At 29.5% G+C, this 17,858-nt stretch overlaps 1 protein-coding gene across 1 annotated transcript in view; it reads left to right on the top strand.

Moving 5' to 3' along the window:
* Positions 1–17,858, top strand: part of LOC111639075 (CUGBP Elav-like family member 2) — an 87,397-nt gene that overhangs the window by 32,418 nt on the left and 37,121 nt on the right. The window contains exons 12-14 of the mRNA XM_023384851.1: positions 5,915–5,981; positions 11,888–11,965; positions 13,718–13,801. Of these exons, the coding sequence (XP_023240619.1) occupies positions 5,915–5,981; positions 11,888–11,965; positions 13,718–13,801 (229 nt within the window). The remainder of the gene's footprint in view (positions 1–5,914; positions 5,982–11,887; positions 11,966–13,717; positions 13,802–17,858) is intronic.

Here is a 17,858-nt window from a genome sequence, read left to right as displayed (position 1 = left end):
ATTTTATTGAAAAACTTTGATTAAAGAAACAACACACACAAAAATTAAACTTCTTGTACCAAAAAATCATAGCTTCAAGCAGAAATAATAATTAAAAAGCAGGATAACTTTATATATATATATAAAGTTTGTTTATCTCATTTGCATTTGAAGACAGTATTAGCAAATGCAATAAAACTTTCCAAAAGTATTTTCTTGTTCAGGAGGTTATTGATTACTATTTGCCCTAAAAAAATTGGTTTACTGTCTACAAAAGAAGCAGCCTCTATTCTCAATGAAATTGTGCATTCTATAGTATTAGAGCACTAGCAAACATTATATTGTGAGCAAATACAGGACAAATACCTGTAGGTTTTCAGAATTATTCCATATAGAAATAAATAAGAAAATTGTTTGTTCTTTATGCATTCAAAAATGGTATAGGCAAGTACAACCAAACTTTCCAAGAATCATCTAGTCATCTTAAATATCTATCTTTAAATAACTTTTTAAAAATTTTCTACAGCATCATGATTGCAATGTCAAATTTCTCCAAGAAATGTTGGCTGTCACTACTAGTATCGAATAATATTGAATAGGAATATTTTACATGGTTATTGTTTTTTATTTTGTTTTGTGTTTTAGAGATACCTAATATAACTTTAAATAGATTAAATTCATTGAATATATTGTAATGCAATTAAATTACTTATTTAAATATAAATGAACTAGGAGAACCATAGTAAAGATTCATGTATTAATGAAAAGCAAGTAATACTTAAAATAGAGAGTAATATACAAATTACAAAAATATTCCATTTTTTACTATAAAATCTTATTATAAACATATCTTTTATGACAATTGCAATTTTGTATTTATACTTAAATATAACTTGTTAAATTATCAAGAAAATGTATCTGAAAGCTTGTTATAATTATTATTGAAGATAGAAAAATTTATCTTTAATATAAATTTAATTATTTTAAATTCAATGATAAATTTAATCATTTATCATTGCTTTTTTAAATTAACTCATTACAAGTATTAATTTTTTTTAATTTGACACACATATATAATATATAATTTTTTGTTAATTTTCATTGATAGTTATGTTGATAAAATGAGCTTTTTATTAAACATATTATTTAATATTCAGTTCAAAATAAATAAATAAAATTCCAAAATCTAAAATATCAAAAATACAAAGAATAAAGACTTTATTTAATCTTTATTATTATTATTTTTTTTTTTTTCATTTTTAATTAATTACATAAAATTACAAATATTATGAGACAGATAAATAAATTTTCATAATTCTTATTTGTTATCCACTTTAACCATTTAAGTTTTATTTCTGTGAGAACTTTTATTTGAAAGCAATTTCAGTTTATCTATACTTATATTATAAAGAGATAAGTTTGGATATAGGAGGTAATCTCCAAAACTACTCATCCAACTTCAAAAATTCTTTCACCAATATTTAGAATGGAACTTCAGGGTGGACATAGGCTGTATATTATTCCGTTAAACAGTCATATAAATTAAAAGATATCATCTAGGATTAAGGCTTTTATGTCTAATAGATGGCGCTAACTCCTTGAGTACAACAACCTAAGTTTTGTGCTTTTCTGTGAGGCATTATGCTTTTCTGTTTGGATGAAGTAAATCAGATCATTATCTATCCTGTATCTATCTATATAAATAAAAATGTAACGTTTATTTGTTCCTACTGATTCCTTTGAAATTTTGAAACAACATTGCATTTGAATATGCACATGTTTTTATATAATATACATGTTGANTGCTTTTCTGTTTGGATGAAGTAAATCAGATCATTATCTATCCTGTATCTATCTATATAAATAAAAATGTAACGTTTATTTGTTCCTACTGATTCCTTTGAAATTTTGAAACAACATTGCATTTGAATATGCACATGTTTTTATATAATATACATGTTGACATTCCCCCCACTGGGGGGAGATGGACAGGATTAAGGCTTACCGTGAAGAACTCTGCTTCTATTTATACTATTTTAGATGTGGTTTTTTTGCGTTTTTGATTGCGTTTGAATAGGATACGTCAACAGAGTATACACTAATAAGGGATTTTTTGAAAAATCCCCCCACGGGAAGTGTTATACATTTATAATATATCAAAACACTTACTCAAACACCTTTTCTTGCAGCCGAAGTTTATAAGAGAAACTTTCTAACGTTTTCGGTCTTGTTAAAAGACCTTTCTCAAGAAAATAAATCAGATAAAACAACAAAATTGTAAATCAAACGCTTAGTACAGTTAACACGTTTTTCGAATCTTTTCGAACTATCCTTATAATCTGTTGCAAATGACGTCATTGTGAATTTAGCAACGGAAATATAAAAATGACCTAAATATCTAAATATAAATACACATATTTACCGTCTCCCTACATCATTTAAAAATACGTAGCCTAAGATACATAGTAACTAGTTCCCTCAATTATTAAGTTTATATTAAACTAGAGGACCATGCTGCCGATATTTTTGTCGATTCCCGAAAGTTGACTGCAAGGCCTTTATGCTTTGCCTTACAAATCTGCCAGGCTTCCGCATAATGCCGGTGTTTCTTGTCGCGGACTATCTGCATTAGTCTTGCTTGGTCCCATTCAACTTTGACGTCTTGCTGGTCCGCTAGAACGTAGGTGGCTAGCGCAGTGCATGGTTGTTTTTTTCTTATATTTGCTTGGTGTTCTGCTAACCTGTCTTTGATACATCTTCCTGTTGCCCCTACATACATTAATTTACTTCGTCGCCTTGAGTCTGTGACTGGAATTTTATATACCCCGGGGAGTGTTCTTCTATCCACTAAATCCTTATCAGATCGTAATAGTTGGTACGTGGTGGGGGTTCTTTTATATACGATTCTTTTGTTCTGGGCCTTTCCTATGCGTCGGAAAATATTATTCAACGAAGCATTATATTCCATCGTTAAAACTCCTTCATTATGAGGTAAATTTCTCCTCTTAATGCTCCTATTACTCTTGTTGATAATAGCTTTAAGATTAACCCCGTGCTTTCTGGCTAAGTTATATATATAATTCAGTTCCTCGTTTCTATCTTTTGTATTGTTACAGTGCGAATAAGCTCTTGAGATTAACGTTCTAAACGCTGCTATTTTATANCAAAGCATAAAGGCCTTGCAGTCAACTTTCGGGAATCGACAAAAATATCGGCAGCATGGTCCTCTAGTTTAATATAAACTTAATAATTGAGGGAACTAGTTACTATGTATCTTAGGCTACGTATTTTTAAATGATGTAGGGAGAGGGTAAATATGTGTATTTATATTTAGATATTTATGTAATCTTTTTATATTTCCATTGCTAAATTCACAATGACGTCATTTGCAACAGATTATAAGGATAGTTCGAAAAGATTCGAAAAACGTGTTAACTGTACTAAGCGTTTGATTTACAATTTTGTTGTTTTATCTGATTTATTTTCTTGAGAAAGGTCTTTTAACAAGACCGAAAACGTTAGAAAGTTTCTCTTATAAACTTCGGCTGCAAGAAAAGGTGTTTGAGTAAGTGTTTTGATATTACAGTATGCAGTCTAGAACGATTTATAATATACATTTTGAGTCACAACAACACGAAACGGGGTCTGCTAGTTATATATAAAACTAGCAGATGAGCTTGGCATCGCTCGGACAAAAAGTAACGATAGCAAAGATTAAGATTATTAGATTATAGCTGATCTTGCCCGTTTTCATTGAGTGCAAGAATTAGGTCTCCCCTCTTCCGAAACTAATTAGAAAATTTTTAGATATCTGCTTACCACACCAGAATAATGATAAATAAGAGTCACTGCAATCACTAACCGATGCATAGTACCACTAAGTGATAAATAATAAACGGTTTTGTAACTCTTTCTGGGTTCTTCTTCTGGTTTAATAAATTCAAAAAATAAGCTGTATCTTCCAGAATCATTCATAAATATTGTGGTGGTACACCAATATATTTTTTGTTATATTTTTATATATATGTATATATATGATTTTCTATCTTTCCTTCTTTCTTTGTTCTGTGTTCCTTTGTCTATACTTTCTGGAACTTTCGTCCAGGTGTGGGTGGTCGATGACCTAATTAGAAGACAAAGGATTAGAAATAGCCCAGAGGGCAAGTGAGAGACTAAGTGAGTACCTTCTGGCTTTGGACCTAGAAGAGGGAAGACCGTCGGAGAGAGGTCTCCAGGTCGGTGTTGCTTCGACTGAAAGAGTCACGAAGAGCACGTAAGAAAGAAGTAGCGTTGATAAGGACATTGGTAAGCCAAAGATAAAGGACGTTTTTTTTTATCGATTCTCGCATGCGATCCGTCCCCAAAAGGAAAAATCCCAAGACGAAGTCATCCAGCAGCCACCACCCCAATCGCCAACTCGGGTACCCGTTCCATCCTAAAATATATTTCCGTTTCTCTCTTCTAATCTAACTTTCTTTTCCTTTTTCCTTTTCTTTTTAGATATAAGTAGGTTTAAGTTAGAAGTTANATTTTTATATATATGTATATATATGATTTTCTATCTTTCCTTCTTTCTTTGTTCTGTGTTCCTTTGTCTATACTTTCTGGAACTTTCGTCCAGGTGTGGGTGGTCGATGACCTAATTAGGAGACAAAGGATTAGAAATAGCCCAGAGGGCAAGTGAGAGACTAAGTGAGTACTTTTGGCTTTGGACCTAGAAGAGGGAAGACCGTCGGAGAGAGGTCTCCAGGTCGGTGTTGCTTCGACTGAAAGAGTCACGAAGAGCACGTAAGAAAGAAGTAGCGTTGATAAGGACATTGGTCAGCCAAATATAAAGGACGTTTTTTATCGATTCTCGCATGCGATCCGTCCCCAAAAGGAAAAATCCCAAGACGAAGTCATCCAGCAGCCGCCACCCCAATCGCCAACTCGGGTACCCGTTCCATCCTAAAATATATTTCCGTTTCTCTCTTCTAATCTAACTTTCTTTTCTTTTCCTTTTCTTTTTAGATATAAGTAGGTTTAAGTTTGAAGTTAAGTATCTCTTTGTATCGCGAACGTCTTGCTCGACTGTGAATCGAAAAAGGTGTTGTTTGTTCTTTTGTTTGATGTAAGGACTCAGGAGGTCGGAATCAACAAGAACCTTTCCTGTATATGTTCACAGAAAAAAATAAAGCACGTCTTATTTGTTTTATATACCCGTCTCTTTGTGAAATCAACCCTCATCACATGCTTATTACCACAATATAAATTCGAACATAAAATTGAACATTAAGACAAAGAGTTCGAATAAAGCAAATGCACATGTGCTTCCCATGTCAACTTTATATACAATGAAACACTAAATATTGTTGAGAATTTTTAGAAGGATCTAAAAATATGTTTGATTTACCACATAAATGCAAAAAAGACCATCTAAAATAGTACAGTAGAAGCAGAGTTCTTCAGGGTAATCCTTAACCCTCTTCCTCTTCCCCGTGGTGGAAATTTTGAAAAATCCCTTCTTAATGTGCATTCTCATGGTATATCCTATTAAATTGCAATCAAAAACACAAAAAACTGCATCTAAAATAGTGTAATAGAAGATGAGTTCTTCACAGTAAGCCTTAATCCTGTCCTTTGCCCCTATGGGGGGATTTCAAAAAAATTCCTTTTTAGTGTACGTTCTCATGACTTACACTAACTGTGTACCAAATTTCAACTTTCAACTCCTAACCCATTTGGGCTCTGCACTTATTATCATCATTGTCAACCTATCTTGATTATATTATAAGATTGAAGCATAAAAGATTTAAAATATTTCACTAATTATAAAACATGTTTATAATTTATCATTTATTATATATATTGATAAAAATATTTAAGCATAATTATTTCATTTTTTATGTTTGAATGGTAAAGCAAATTAATGAAAAATATTTATTCTTAAATCCAGTTACTTCAGCAGGCTTCTCAGGCAGGTGCATTTGGTGGTTTTGCTAATTTGCAACAAATAGCCGGAAGTAAGTTTTTGATTAATAATCTTAATTCCTTATTTTATTCTATAAATTGAAATGACTTTTTTAAAGATTTGAGTAAATAGTTATACATAGTAGTTCATAATTTCCATTTATAAGTACACTTAATTTTAACAATAATTGTATCATCTAAAAAGAATAGTACAGTAGAGCCTTGAAAACTCTGCCTAATGTGGACCGAAGGGTGGCCGAGTTTGTGAAAATGCCGGGTTATCGGGAATGGGGTTAAAAAAGGATAAGTATGCGTGTTTCCTCAGAAAATATTGTACTGTATTTGTATGTATTGTTTGCTTGAGAATACAACAGAGAATAAACTGCCCAAATATCCTTAAACAAAGGAAAAGTACATCTTTTATGAAGGCATAGAGCCTTTACTACATGAAAATGAAAATTAATGAATACACTGTGTACAGTAATTTACCTGATAAGACAGACCTTAGAAAAATACTTTGAGGCATAAAGCTGTCTACAATGAAAATTAATTAACTAAGGATTTTTTTGCCCTGCCAGGGTGTGGCCGAGTTATCCGGAGTGCTGGGTTATCGAGTGCCGAGTTTTCGAGGCTCTACTGTATAAAGATTTTTTTATATTATATTAAAATATATCACATCTTAGTTTTCTATCTTTCAATTCTATATCTTTCTATTTAAAATATTTCCTTATATATCATTTGTCCTTGTTATTTTCTTACTAAAAACCACAGTAATTTCATTATCTGCTTTAGAGAATTAATAAGAGAATAATTAGGGCATTACTAAAAGGAAAATAAATCATGATGTATTTATTTATTTCTTATCATAATATATTGAAGTTGTTTACAAGAAAAATTTATTACAAATAAACTTTTTTGAAACTAATATTATTTCATCATTACTCTAACTCAGTGGTTCTCAAAGTGGGTGCTACTGCCTCATGTGGGCAGTGAGTAAATGTAGGGGGACAAAAAGAAGCAAATGGGAGGCAGGGTCCTGAACAGTAACCATAGGCAAAGGTTGGGTCACTGACAACCTTTCTCATTCTGCTGTTAAATGGGTAAGAAGAAACATTGTGTTTAATGGTTTACAGATGTTGAGAACAATATATGGTAAGGACACAGTGTGAGGTTTGTAGAAAATTTTTTATAAGAATATTTCCAAGCCTTTCTCACACAAGGGAAAATAAGTTATGGGCATTGAGTATAACTTTATGGAACAAAGGGGTGGTGGATCAAAAAGTTTGGGAATCATTGCTTTAACTTATCAAACACAATCAAAATACAAAAGTAAATTCTCAAATTCTTGAGAATTTGTCAATAAGCTTAATCATATTTTATTTTTGAAATTCAGAAACTTGGCATCATCATAATAAAAACAGTTCTTTGACACTGCTTGTTAAGGTAACCAACTATTTTTTTACCAAAAATTATCTTCAGCTTTATTTAAGCCATCTTCAGTTTAAATTTAAAAAACAAAACTCAGAAATTTGCACTAAGATATGTTGTAAATTAATGTCAACCACTCTTTTATTTATTGGTACTTTCTCATTACTATAACTCACAAAATACAGTAAAACTTCTCTAACTCAAATGTCTGTAACTCGTAGAAAACAAAGTACTTGGTAGATCTCATAGGGATTTAACATATCAAACTTGAATTTCTTATTTTGAATTTTCTCCAAGTCAAAGTTTTTTATGGTCCCTGGGCACTGATTTATGTTCATTTCAATTTCCCTGACTCAAATTTTAATATTTATTCTATCCAAAGTGATCATAATTATCAGATTTCCATGAAAGTTTTAGACAGTTGTATCTATTGATACTAGTCAACATTCATTTGCAGACAGTATTTGTCCTCTCATTTTATCTCAACAAGATGTACTGTGCCTGCAAAACTACTCAATTCCATTAGTTACATTGAACATTTTGCTGAAAGGCATTATACAATTGCTTAAAACAAAAAAAAAAAAAAAAAAAAAAACAGTATCAAAGATTCTTCATATAATGCAACAGAGGTAAAGATACAAGTCTATTCAGAATCAACATTTTTTTTATTCTGTTGTTCTCTAACTTAAATTGTCCAACTCAGTTTTTTACTGGCACTTGGAGCGTCAAGTTAGATAAGTTTTACTGTAGCTGCTTATAGAGCCATTATTAATAGAACATCCTTACAATTTTCTTTGGTTACAGAAGAAATAAAGAATTATAATTGAAGACAGCTTTTCATATAAGGTTCCAAGTAGGATAATAAGCAGTTCATCAATTCATGTTTCAAACAGAACAAGACTACAAAGGATAAAAGCAAAAAGAAAGATAAAGTAGATCTTAGACTAGAAGTTAAACACAATCTTACAGTCATAAACACACTATGTAATGATAAATAACATTATTTTTATGTAGTTGTGGTTGTGTGTGTTTCTTATTGCTCTTATTGCTATAACTCTTATTGCTATCAACCACATAGTGGTTGATAGCAATAAGAGTTAGAGAGTATTCTAAATCTATGGCTAAAGGTAGGCAGAATACATTCACTTTAAATAAATAACTAAATGCTTACTGGAAATATTAAATAAAAATAAACAAACACCTTTCTCTATTCCAGCACAATTTTAATGAGTTGAAAAACGTTTTTGATCATTTTAATCGATCTTCTTCAGTTCAAAATTCAAACTATATAACAAACAAACTTTGTTCGTTATATAGTTTGAATTTTGGCTTTATTTGTCATCTTCAGTTTACAACTTAAATTCAAATTTACTTAAATTTAAAAAACTTAATTTAAAACTTAAATTTTTAAAAATTTTATAAAAGTTTTAAATTCCATGTTTGAATGTTCATTGAATTAAGTTGTAAACTGAAGATGACAAATAAAGCCAAAACTCAAACTATATAACGAACAAACTTTGTTCGTTATATAGTTTGAATTTTGAACTGAAGAAGATCTATTAAAATGACCGAAAGCATTTTTCAACGCATTAAAATTGTGCTGGAATAGAGAAAGGTGTTTGTTTATTTTTACATCCACTTTGTTAACAAAATGGGCATGGCAGTGTGGCATCAAGGTCAAGTGGGAAAAAATAGCCCTTAATTAGAAAGTGTGTAGGAAAGGAATTCACAGATTGATGAAAGATTGATGGATCAGGTTTACATTTATGGGTTTGCAAAATACTTAAAAATTATAAACACTAATGATGCTAGGGAACTAAGTAACAGCTGGACATTAATAATTGACAACACTTTAAAACATTTTTAAAATATTTCTGACAAAATAATTAATTATACCTTATAAAAAAGAAAGTCTTTGTAATATCACATTGGACTGTTAATAACTTAATTTTTACAAGATTGACAATTTTGTTGTTAATGTTGACAATTTGGGATGTATTGTTAATATTTTAAAATTTTTTAATATTTAGGTTTTTAAAGATTTTTTTAAAATTTTTAAAAATTTTATAAAAGTTTTAAATTTCATGTTTGAATGTTCATTGAATTAAGTTGTAAACTGAAGATGACAAATAAAGCCAAAAACATTTTTCATAAATAAAATACATGGTTACCTTAACAAGCATTGTTGAAGAACTATTTTTTAATCATATTTATATGTTAGTGCTAAAGCTCGAAAGTCGTTAATGTGTACATTACCTAGATAATCTGCAGATTAACTAGGGTGATTCATTAAAGTTGTGAAAATTGTTCCATTTCTCAAATTACCTAGATAATGTGCAGAGTATCTAGGTAATCCGCACATTACCTACTAGGCACTCGTTAAAGTGAAAATAACATCTTTGCCACAAATAAATGTACCACAAATAGATGTGCTTGTCACAAAAACCAATTTCTATGAAATTCAAAGTGTCACCAATCTTTAGACGTCACTAATAAGTAAGCACAATTGGATAATGTTACCTATGGTGAGTAAAATGGCGGCTCGTCTCTGATTCCAGCAAAGAGAAGAAAGGAAACAGTGGGGACGCATGTTCAAACCTAACCTAACCTATTCTAATAATTTGGCTGGTAATAATTATGGTAATTTATTAGAATAGGTTAGGTTAGGTTAGGTTAGAACATGCGTTCCCACTGTTTCCTTTCTTCTCTTTGCTGGAATCAGAGACGAGCCGCCATTTTACTCACCATAGGTAACATTAACTGCACAATTATATCATGCGATCACCAGAAAAGGTATGATAACTTTATTATTTTTCGTCTCCGGTCCAAAAGTAGGGTATTGTTAATTAAAGTCGTCTCGGTCCCCTCAGTTCAGATAGATACTCAAAGTCCCGAAATTCCATATAATAATTTTTTAATTGTATTAATATTTTAAACCGTTTGATTTTTTGTATGTTTTTTAATTGGTTAATGATTGATTCTATCAACTAATTTGTTGATTGTTTGATTGTATTAGTTTGTATTGTATTGTTTGATTGTTTGATTCTTTAGATATCAAAAATTAAATAAAGAACATTGTGTTAATTTAAGCATACAGAAACGTTGCTGTTGTTCCAGCAAAGATCTTATTTTCACTTTACTGAGTGCTTAGTAGATAATTTGCAGATTACCTAGATAATCTGCACATTACCTAGGTAATTTGAGAAATAGAACAATTTTAGCAACTTTTAACAGATCACCCTACTTAATCTGCAGATTAGCTAGGTAATGTGCACATTAACGGATTTCGAGCTTTAGCAGTAACATATATACCAATATGAAAGTTTTAGGCATTTGATTTTTTTGATAATGTTTAATAGTAGTTGAACATAGGAAAGATTTATTCCCTTAAACTGTTTAAAAAATATGGTGAAATAATCAGATATTTAACAGAAAAATGGTTTTTAACTTTATGGCTTTAGAAAAAATTGGCTTTCACAGTATGTCATTATTCTTTAATTTTTTTTATTTTTATAAATTTATCTATTAGCTATTAGTATCAGTTCCATACATTTATATACTGTTAATAATAATAATTTTGTTTTCAAAAAAAGGCAATTGAGTCAGGCTGATTTTTTTAAAATTGGCTTTGGCATTAATATAAATAATAATATAATAAATCCAAAACAAGAAATATACATCAGTTTTAATAGTTTAGTATAAAACTTTATCTGGCAAATTTATATCTTAAAACCTATCTTTGTATTATCTAGCTTGAAAAATTGGATATTGAATAATTAGATTAATACTCAATATAAAAATTTAGAAATTCTACATACTAAAAAAAATATAATAAAATACACGTTTAAATTTCAATTTTATAAATACCCAAATATAGATATAGCCTGAAGGTAGCTTTTAACAAGCTAAAATAATTTGTTAGTTATTATAATAAGTTCAGTCTTAATACAAAAGTTGATTGATTGCATTTCATTTTTTTTTTTCTCTTCAGTAGCTTATTTTTACAAAGAATGATAATGCCAAATAGAAAGAATCATAAAATTGTTAGTTTTTTACTTAATATTTTAGACATGATATTGTTATACTTTATTCAGTAGATCTATATGATAAAGTAAGTAAAACCCATATCAGTTAACATTTATTTAAAAGAATTTAGCAAAAAAAATATTTGCATTTGTCATTAAATAAAAAATGAGTTATATGAAAAGTTTTGTTATGCTCTTATCTTTTCATTGTTTTAAAATTCACTTTTTCCATTAGAAAATATTTCTCTAAAATTGTCCTCCTGTATTTTTTCAAAAAAAAAATAAAAAATTTCCATAAGTAACAGTTGCCATATTTTATCCTTCAGATAATTTTTGTAACAAAAATTTTTATGTGAATAATTTTATATTTAAATATTAATCATTAAGAAAATAATAGCTAAGTCATTTAAAAGATACTATAAATAATTTAAATAAATTAGTTATACTTAATTAATTTTTAAAATTATATTTTTTTGTCATTAATAAGAAAATTTTACACTTTTTAGATGTAGGTTCTTTATCTGTTCAACAACAATTAGCAGCTTTAGCAGCTGCTCAAGCTGGTGCTGGTAACACAAATACAGGTAAGAAAAATATTTTAATGTAACTAACTAAATATTTAAAATTAACAGAAACAAAATGAAATGTTAATATATTGATTTTCTAAAACTGTAATAAAGATGTATTTATTTTCATTATTTGTTGTTGCATTGTCTTTTGAAAGTTGTGTGCTGTGTAAAATCATTTGGCTTATTTCAATGTTGTTACTATTATTAAATACATGTAATATGATAAAAAATTGTCATAAGTAAAGTTACATATATTTTTTTAACATTTTAAATCTTTTATCAACCATTGTTTGCATGAATGTTGTTAATTAAAATTAAAGTTTTCATTATTTGTAATAGTAAAGTTGAATTACCAGTAATAATGAATGAACGATTAACATTAATAGTTATAAAAATTTGATTTTTGCAATGAAATTATATAAATAAAAATTGCAAATTTTTGATAATATCAATAAAATTATCAAGAAATTAATTTAATGCATATATTAAAAAGCCATACATTTTAATAGTTTATAATTATCCAATATGATTACCTATCTCAGAGGGATGAATTCCACTTATGTGAAGATTAAACTTGTTCTAAGAAAATCTGCCGGGAGAGACACACAAAGCTATTTCAAGAAGTGTTGTGCAAATAAAATCCAGGAAATAACAAATTTAGATCTATTGCCTTAGGTTACTATTAGCTTGCTATCCAATATATTGGATACAGTTGTGTACCAAAGATTTCAAATTTTTTACTTTTTTGTAACAAAGCTGTTATCAAATTGCTTTTTTAAAATGCAAAACTAATTTAATTTCTTATCTCCTTTTTTTGAGATACAATAACTTTTATATGCACAAAAAATTGAAATTTTTTCATTTGTCTTTTTTATAATTTTATGCTTGCTTTTTATTTTCATATAAGATAAAAAGTTGTAAATTTGATTTTTCTGTTTCAAAAAGTTTAGTTGATTGAATATACCTTTGTTCCCTAAATTATTTAAAGCTTCAATATAAAGAATATTTTAGAGAATAATTTTTATTACATCAGCTTAATTTTGAATGATAATTGTTTTCAAAAAATGTACAGTTTAAAAAATGAAAGCCACAACTACAAAAATGAAAGAATTTATTCATTAATTCATCTTAAATTTATTGGTTTTTATATATTTTTAAAATTAAATTATTAATGGTTATATAAAGTAAAGTTGCTAATAATTTGAAAGTCATTAAAAGTTTTTATAAAATATAGAATAGATGACAATTTAATATTTAATTCAAGTTTTCTTCTTTCATGAAACAAATACACTGAGTTAATAATTCTTATATTTTGCTTTTGTAATATTGATTTTGGGTCTTTAGTGTGCTTTTTAGAGAATTGGATTTTCTTTAAATTTAAGGGTTAATGGATTTATTAATTAAACAGTATATATATATATATATGTGTGAGTGTATTTCTTTTTTATAATTTATATTAGGATAATTAAAAATTTTATAGTTATTCAATAAAGTTAAATTTAATTACATTGACTTTAAAATTTAATTGATTTGTGTTTCAATGTCAATCAATATACATAAATAAAAATGCATAAATAAATTAATGCAATTTATATCTTAACTAAGTTCAAAATGAACATAAAACATAATGTTTATTATAGAATCTCTTTTGCTTGGTTCATAATCATTTTCTCAGTCTATCAAATCATTCTTATAAATTTTAATGAAAATTATGGAATTATAAATTGTTATAGAATGTGATATTGATGGATTGTTTATTGATAATAGGGTTAAACTCTCTGGGTCTTCAAAGCCTTACAGGACAGAATGTCACAACAGGCTTAACATTGTCAAATTCTGGAAATAGTTCAGGTGAGAAGCTTGAATTATTAATTTTCATGTCTCCCTAATAATTTTACATATCTTATTATATTTTTTAAAATTTTGCTCTATTTGTAAATATCATAATTATTGATAAAATTTATTTCTATGAAAATATTTTCATTTTCATTCTGTTTATTTCTTTGAAAATTGCTTTAATTTTTATTTATTTTTTGTTTATATATTTTTTATCTTCTTACTCCTGTTTTGATGTAATTATTCATATTCAAAAAGTAGTATTCTTAGTTCATTTTTCTTCTGGTAAAAAAACATTTTTTTTTAACTTATGATAGTTTGGGTTGTTCAAAGAATATTTGATTGCTATTTTGAAATACTGTTAGGAAAACTTTCATTTTTAACATAAAATTAACTGCTCCCTCTTAGTTTCAGGATGTATTAAAATATTAACTAATTGCATATGAAACATTAATATGTTTTTGGAAATTTTATGATCTTGAGATTACTGTTTAGATCTTTAATATATCGGAATATATTAAGTCTAGGTGTATGTTATTTGATTTAAGGACTGCACAATTCTATTAGAACAAAATTGATGGTTTTAATAACAACTAAGGATCAGTGCAAACTATCAGTATGGCTTACAAGGTACAAATGTGCTACAGTTTAGTGATAACACAATGTAGTTCTAATGACAAACATTAAATTCTAAACTTATTACTAAAATACTAAACTAATTCGCATTAAATCTACACACAATTATTTACAAGACGATAAACACGTGCTGCCACAACCTTCCTTTGTTCTTCTATTAGATGAACTTCCAAATCTTCGATCGTCAGACAACAGTTCATGACTCTCCACTAATGCATCTTCTATATGTAGACATATTTCATATATATATCATACGTTTACAATATCAATATTACTTGGGTCCATTAACTATAAACTGTCCGTACATACACACCACAAAGCTGTTGATAAGTTCTTAAGGATGGAAATGGATTACGATATAGTACCTCCACTCGATGTATTCATTCCTTGGCTGACTCTTCTATCTCCTGCTACCAGACAAACTATATCGGACCGCAAAGCAAAACCAAGAAAGATTCCTTCAACACACGAGATAGTCCAATTTATACTCCTCCCTCATTCATGCATACTCACTTAACATGTGACCTCGTTCTTGACCAATTAGTCTACACTAGTTGGTGTAGCAAGACAAGTGATACAACATAATATTCTGTGGACAATTATACAAAAAGTAGATCCCGACACGTGGTAATGGAAGATAATTTATATACACAAATTATATTAATATCTAAGCATACATAAACAACAATACTAAAGTAGTGCAGCACTACATTACTAATGTTAATGATTATCATATTATATGTGATTTTATAATGTTTATATGTAAGTATAATCATTATATAATTTCATTTATTATGTTATCTTTTTCCAGCCAGCATGCATTATAAAAGAATAAACAGAAATTTCCTTAAAGAAGTTTGATTGAACTTCTTACATATTCAGATAACTAGATTCAATAAATTACTCTTTGATTTGTTGATACAGATTTTTAGATTTTTGTATAATTTACTATGTAATTAAGTGCAAGGGTCATACTGAAAGTCATGAGCAACAATTTTTTATAAATCAAGTTAACTTATTTTTGGAAAAACAAATATATTACATTATTTTTCAGACTATTTTTTCATATAGTCTCCATTTTTTTTAATACATTTTTCCTGCCTTGTGGGAGCTTGAAAATTCCCTTATGATATAACTCCGTTCCAGCACTGAGAAAACCTAACACACTGTTTTCTTGATGTCCTTCATCTTTTCATAGTGTGGGCCTCACATGTTTTTCTTCACAACACTGCTTCACAAAGATGATAATCAGAGTATGCTAATTCGAGACTAGGCAGGATGCAGTGGAACTTCTCATCCATTTATTGAATTTCCTCCATGTGTAAGGAGCAGTGTATGATCTTGCTTAGTTGTGCTGCAGGATTATCTTCCCAGAATATTTATCATGAAATGCACAACAGAGCGTATGAAGTGCCATGACATACCATTATTAATGGTTTGCTCAGGTTCAAGAAATTCACATGAATCACCCCATCTGCATCCCAGGAAACAAAGCTCATAATGGAGCTCTGCAAATGGCCACTATGAGGTTCTTTAATGCTTTGGTTTTCATCTTTAAAATGTTTTACCCATCTTCTAACATTGCTGGCACCCATACACACATTTCCATATGCATGCTGAAGTTTCTGTTGAATTTCTGCAGCAGAGATTTCCTCTTTAATGAGAAATTCACTCACAGCAACAACAAACATCAGTTGCAAACTTTTTGTGTCGGCTGTCTGTGGTCATATGATGGAAGGTAATGACATCAGGACTCATTCATAGTGCTGTCTAAGATTTATCATTTCCTGGTTTTTTGCTTGTCTTGGGATTACGGGATAAAAGTGAACTGTTTCCCAGGAAATCCCAGGATAGAATTAATTATTTTTAAGATATACAAAATATCTTGAAATCAAATGATATAATTACTTTTCATTTTTTAAAGTAATTTAATTCGTTCTGTAACCTCCAAAATCATATTAATAATGCTGGGCAAGATATATATTAAAAACTAGCTGTTACCCGTGACTTTGCCTGCGGGGGCTTTGCAAGCAAACCCCAATTTATATTCAGTATTTCAACAACCATAGTAATTATTATACAGAGTATTTTTTTTAAACTGATGGTAGTCAGAGACATCTGTAGAGCAACCTAACAGCTGGACTGTCGCCAAAAAAATTGGGAGAGTGACTAAGAATGACATGGGAAAGAGATTCCACAAAGGAAAAAAAGTAGTACCTAAATTTGCCAGTAGGGATGGATTTGGCACTGCTGTAGTAAAACAGCTAAGAATTTGCATAACGCGCTGGTAACACCTCAAAATCCAAATTCGCAATGACATGGTTAACAGCTGCGCCACCTAATTTGAGCTTAAAAGACAAGGACAAAAGTTCAAAGCGCATTTCAGACTTCAGCAGAGTTCAACGTGCATCTTTCATTACCTCAGCGTGAGTTGTTTGTGAAACTTTACTATCTTAACCAATCGAGTGCACTGGCACTCTTAATGAGTTTAGAACCTGTAACAACCTGCGCAGAGGTCCTCTATCAATTAATGCATTGAAAGGCTTGATAAAAAAAATTTGAAGCAGTTCGTCCTGGTAGAGGGCAAAAACCAGTGTCTGCACAGACGGTGATGTTGTGATTGCACTCGTTGAAGATTCTGATCCCCTGATCTAATCCCATGTGACTTTTTTCCTGTGGGGTTACTTAAAGTCCAAGGTCTATCTTGGTGATGTCCCCAACTTGATGACCTTGAAGGACAACATTTCTCGGCTGTGATGAACATTTCTGCAGACATGTTACATTCAATCATGGAGAACACGGTGTTCAGGATGCAATGTGTTGTCCAGCAGGACGGTGGTCACATTGAAGGAGGGAGAAAATTATTTGCTGATTAATTAAACTTTCATTATTGCACTGAAACCTCTGTCTGATTATTCATTTGTGTGTTTAATTGCAACTGGGTTTTATGCAAATTCTTAGCTGTTTTGCTACAACACTGCCAAATCCATCCCTACTGGCAAATTTAGGTACTACTTTTTTCCCTTCGCAGAATCTCTTTCCCATGTTGTTCTTAGTCACTCTCCCAAATTCAGCGACAGTCCAGCTGTTAGATTTCTCCACAGATGTCTCTGTGTACCATCAGTTTAAAAAAAAACACACCCTGTATAACACCTACTGCCGAGAATGATGAGAATTGCTGAGAATCAAATGAACTGTTTTCAGTTTGATCAATTTTCTGGAACGTTTACAATCATTCTATAATTGAACCAATATGCAATAACAAATTCAAATTTAAAATGGTTCAAACATTTGGTTAAAAAATCGAAATATATAAAAATATTTATAACAATGTCTGAAATGTTATCAATTTAATACACCTAAGTACTCAATGAAAACTAAACGTAGTTGAAAACAAAAAATCGCATCTAAAATAGTACAGTAGAAGCCGTTCTTC

The sequence above is a fragment of the Centruroides sculpturatus genome, unplaced genomic scaffold (assembly GCF_000671375.1).
Source record: "Centruroides sculpturatus isolate CEXI.00-Female unplaced genomic scaffold, Cexi_2.0 scaffold1207, whole genome shotgun sequence".
NCBI classification, from domain to species: Eukaryota; Metazoa; Arthropoda; class Arachnida; order Scorpiones; family Buthidae; genus Centruroides; species Centruroides sculpturatus.
Note: the sequence above shows the minus strand (reverse complement) of the source record. Positions and strands in the feature narration are given on the sequence as shown.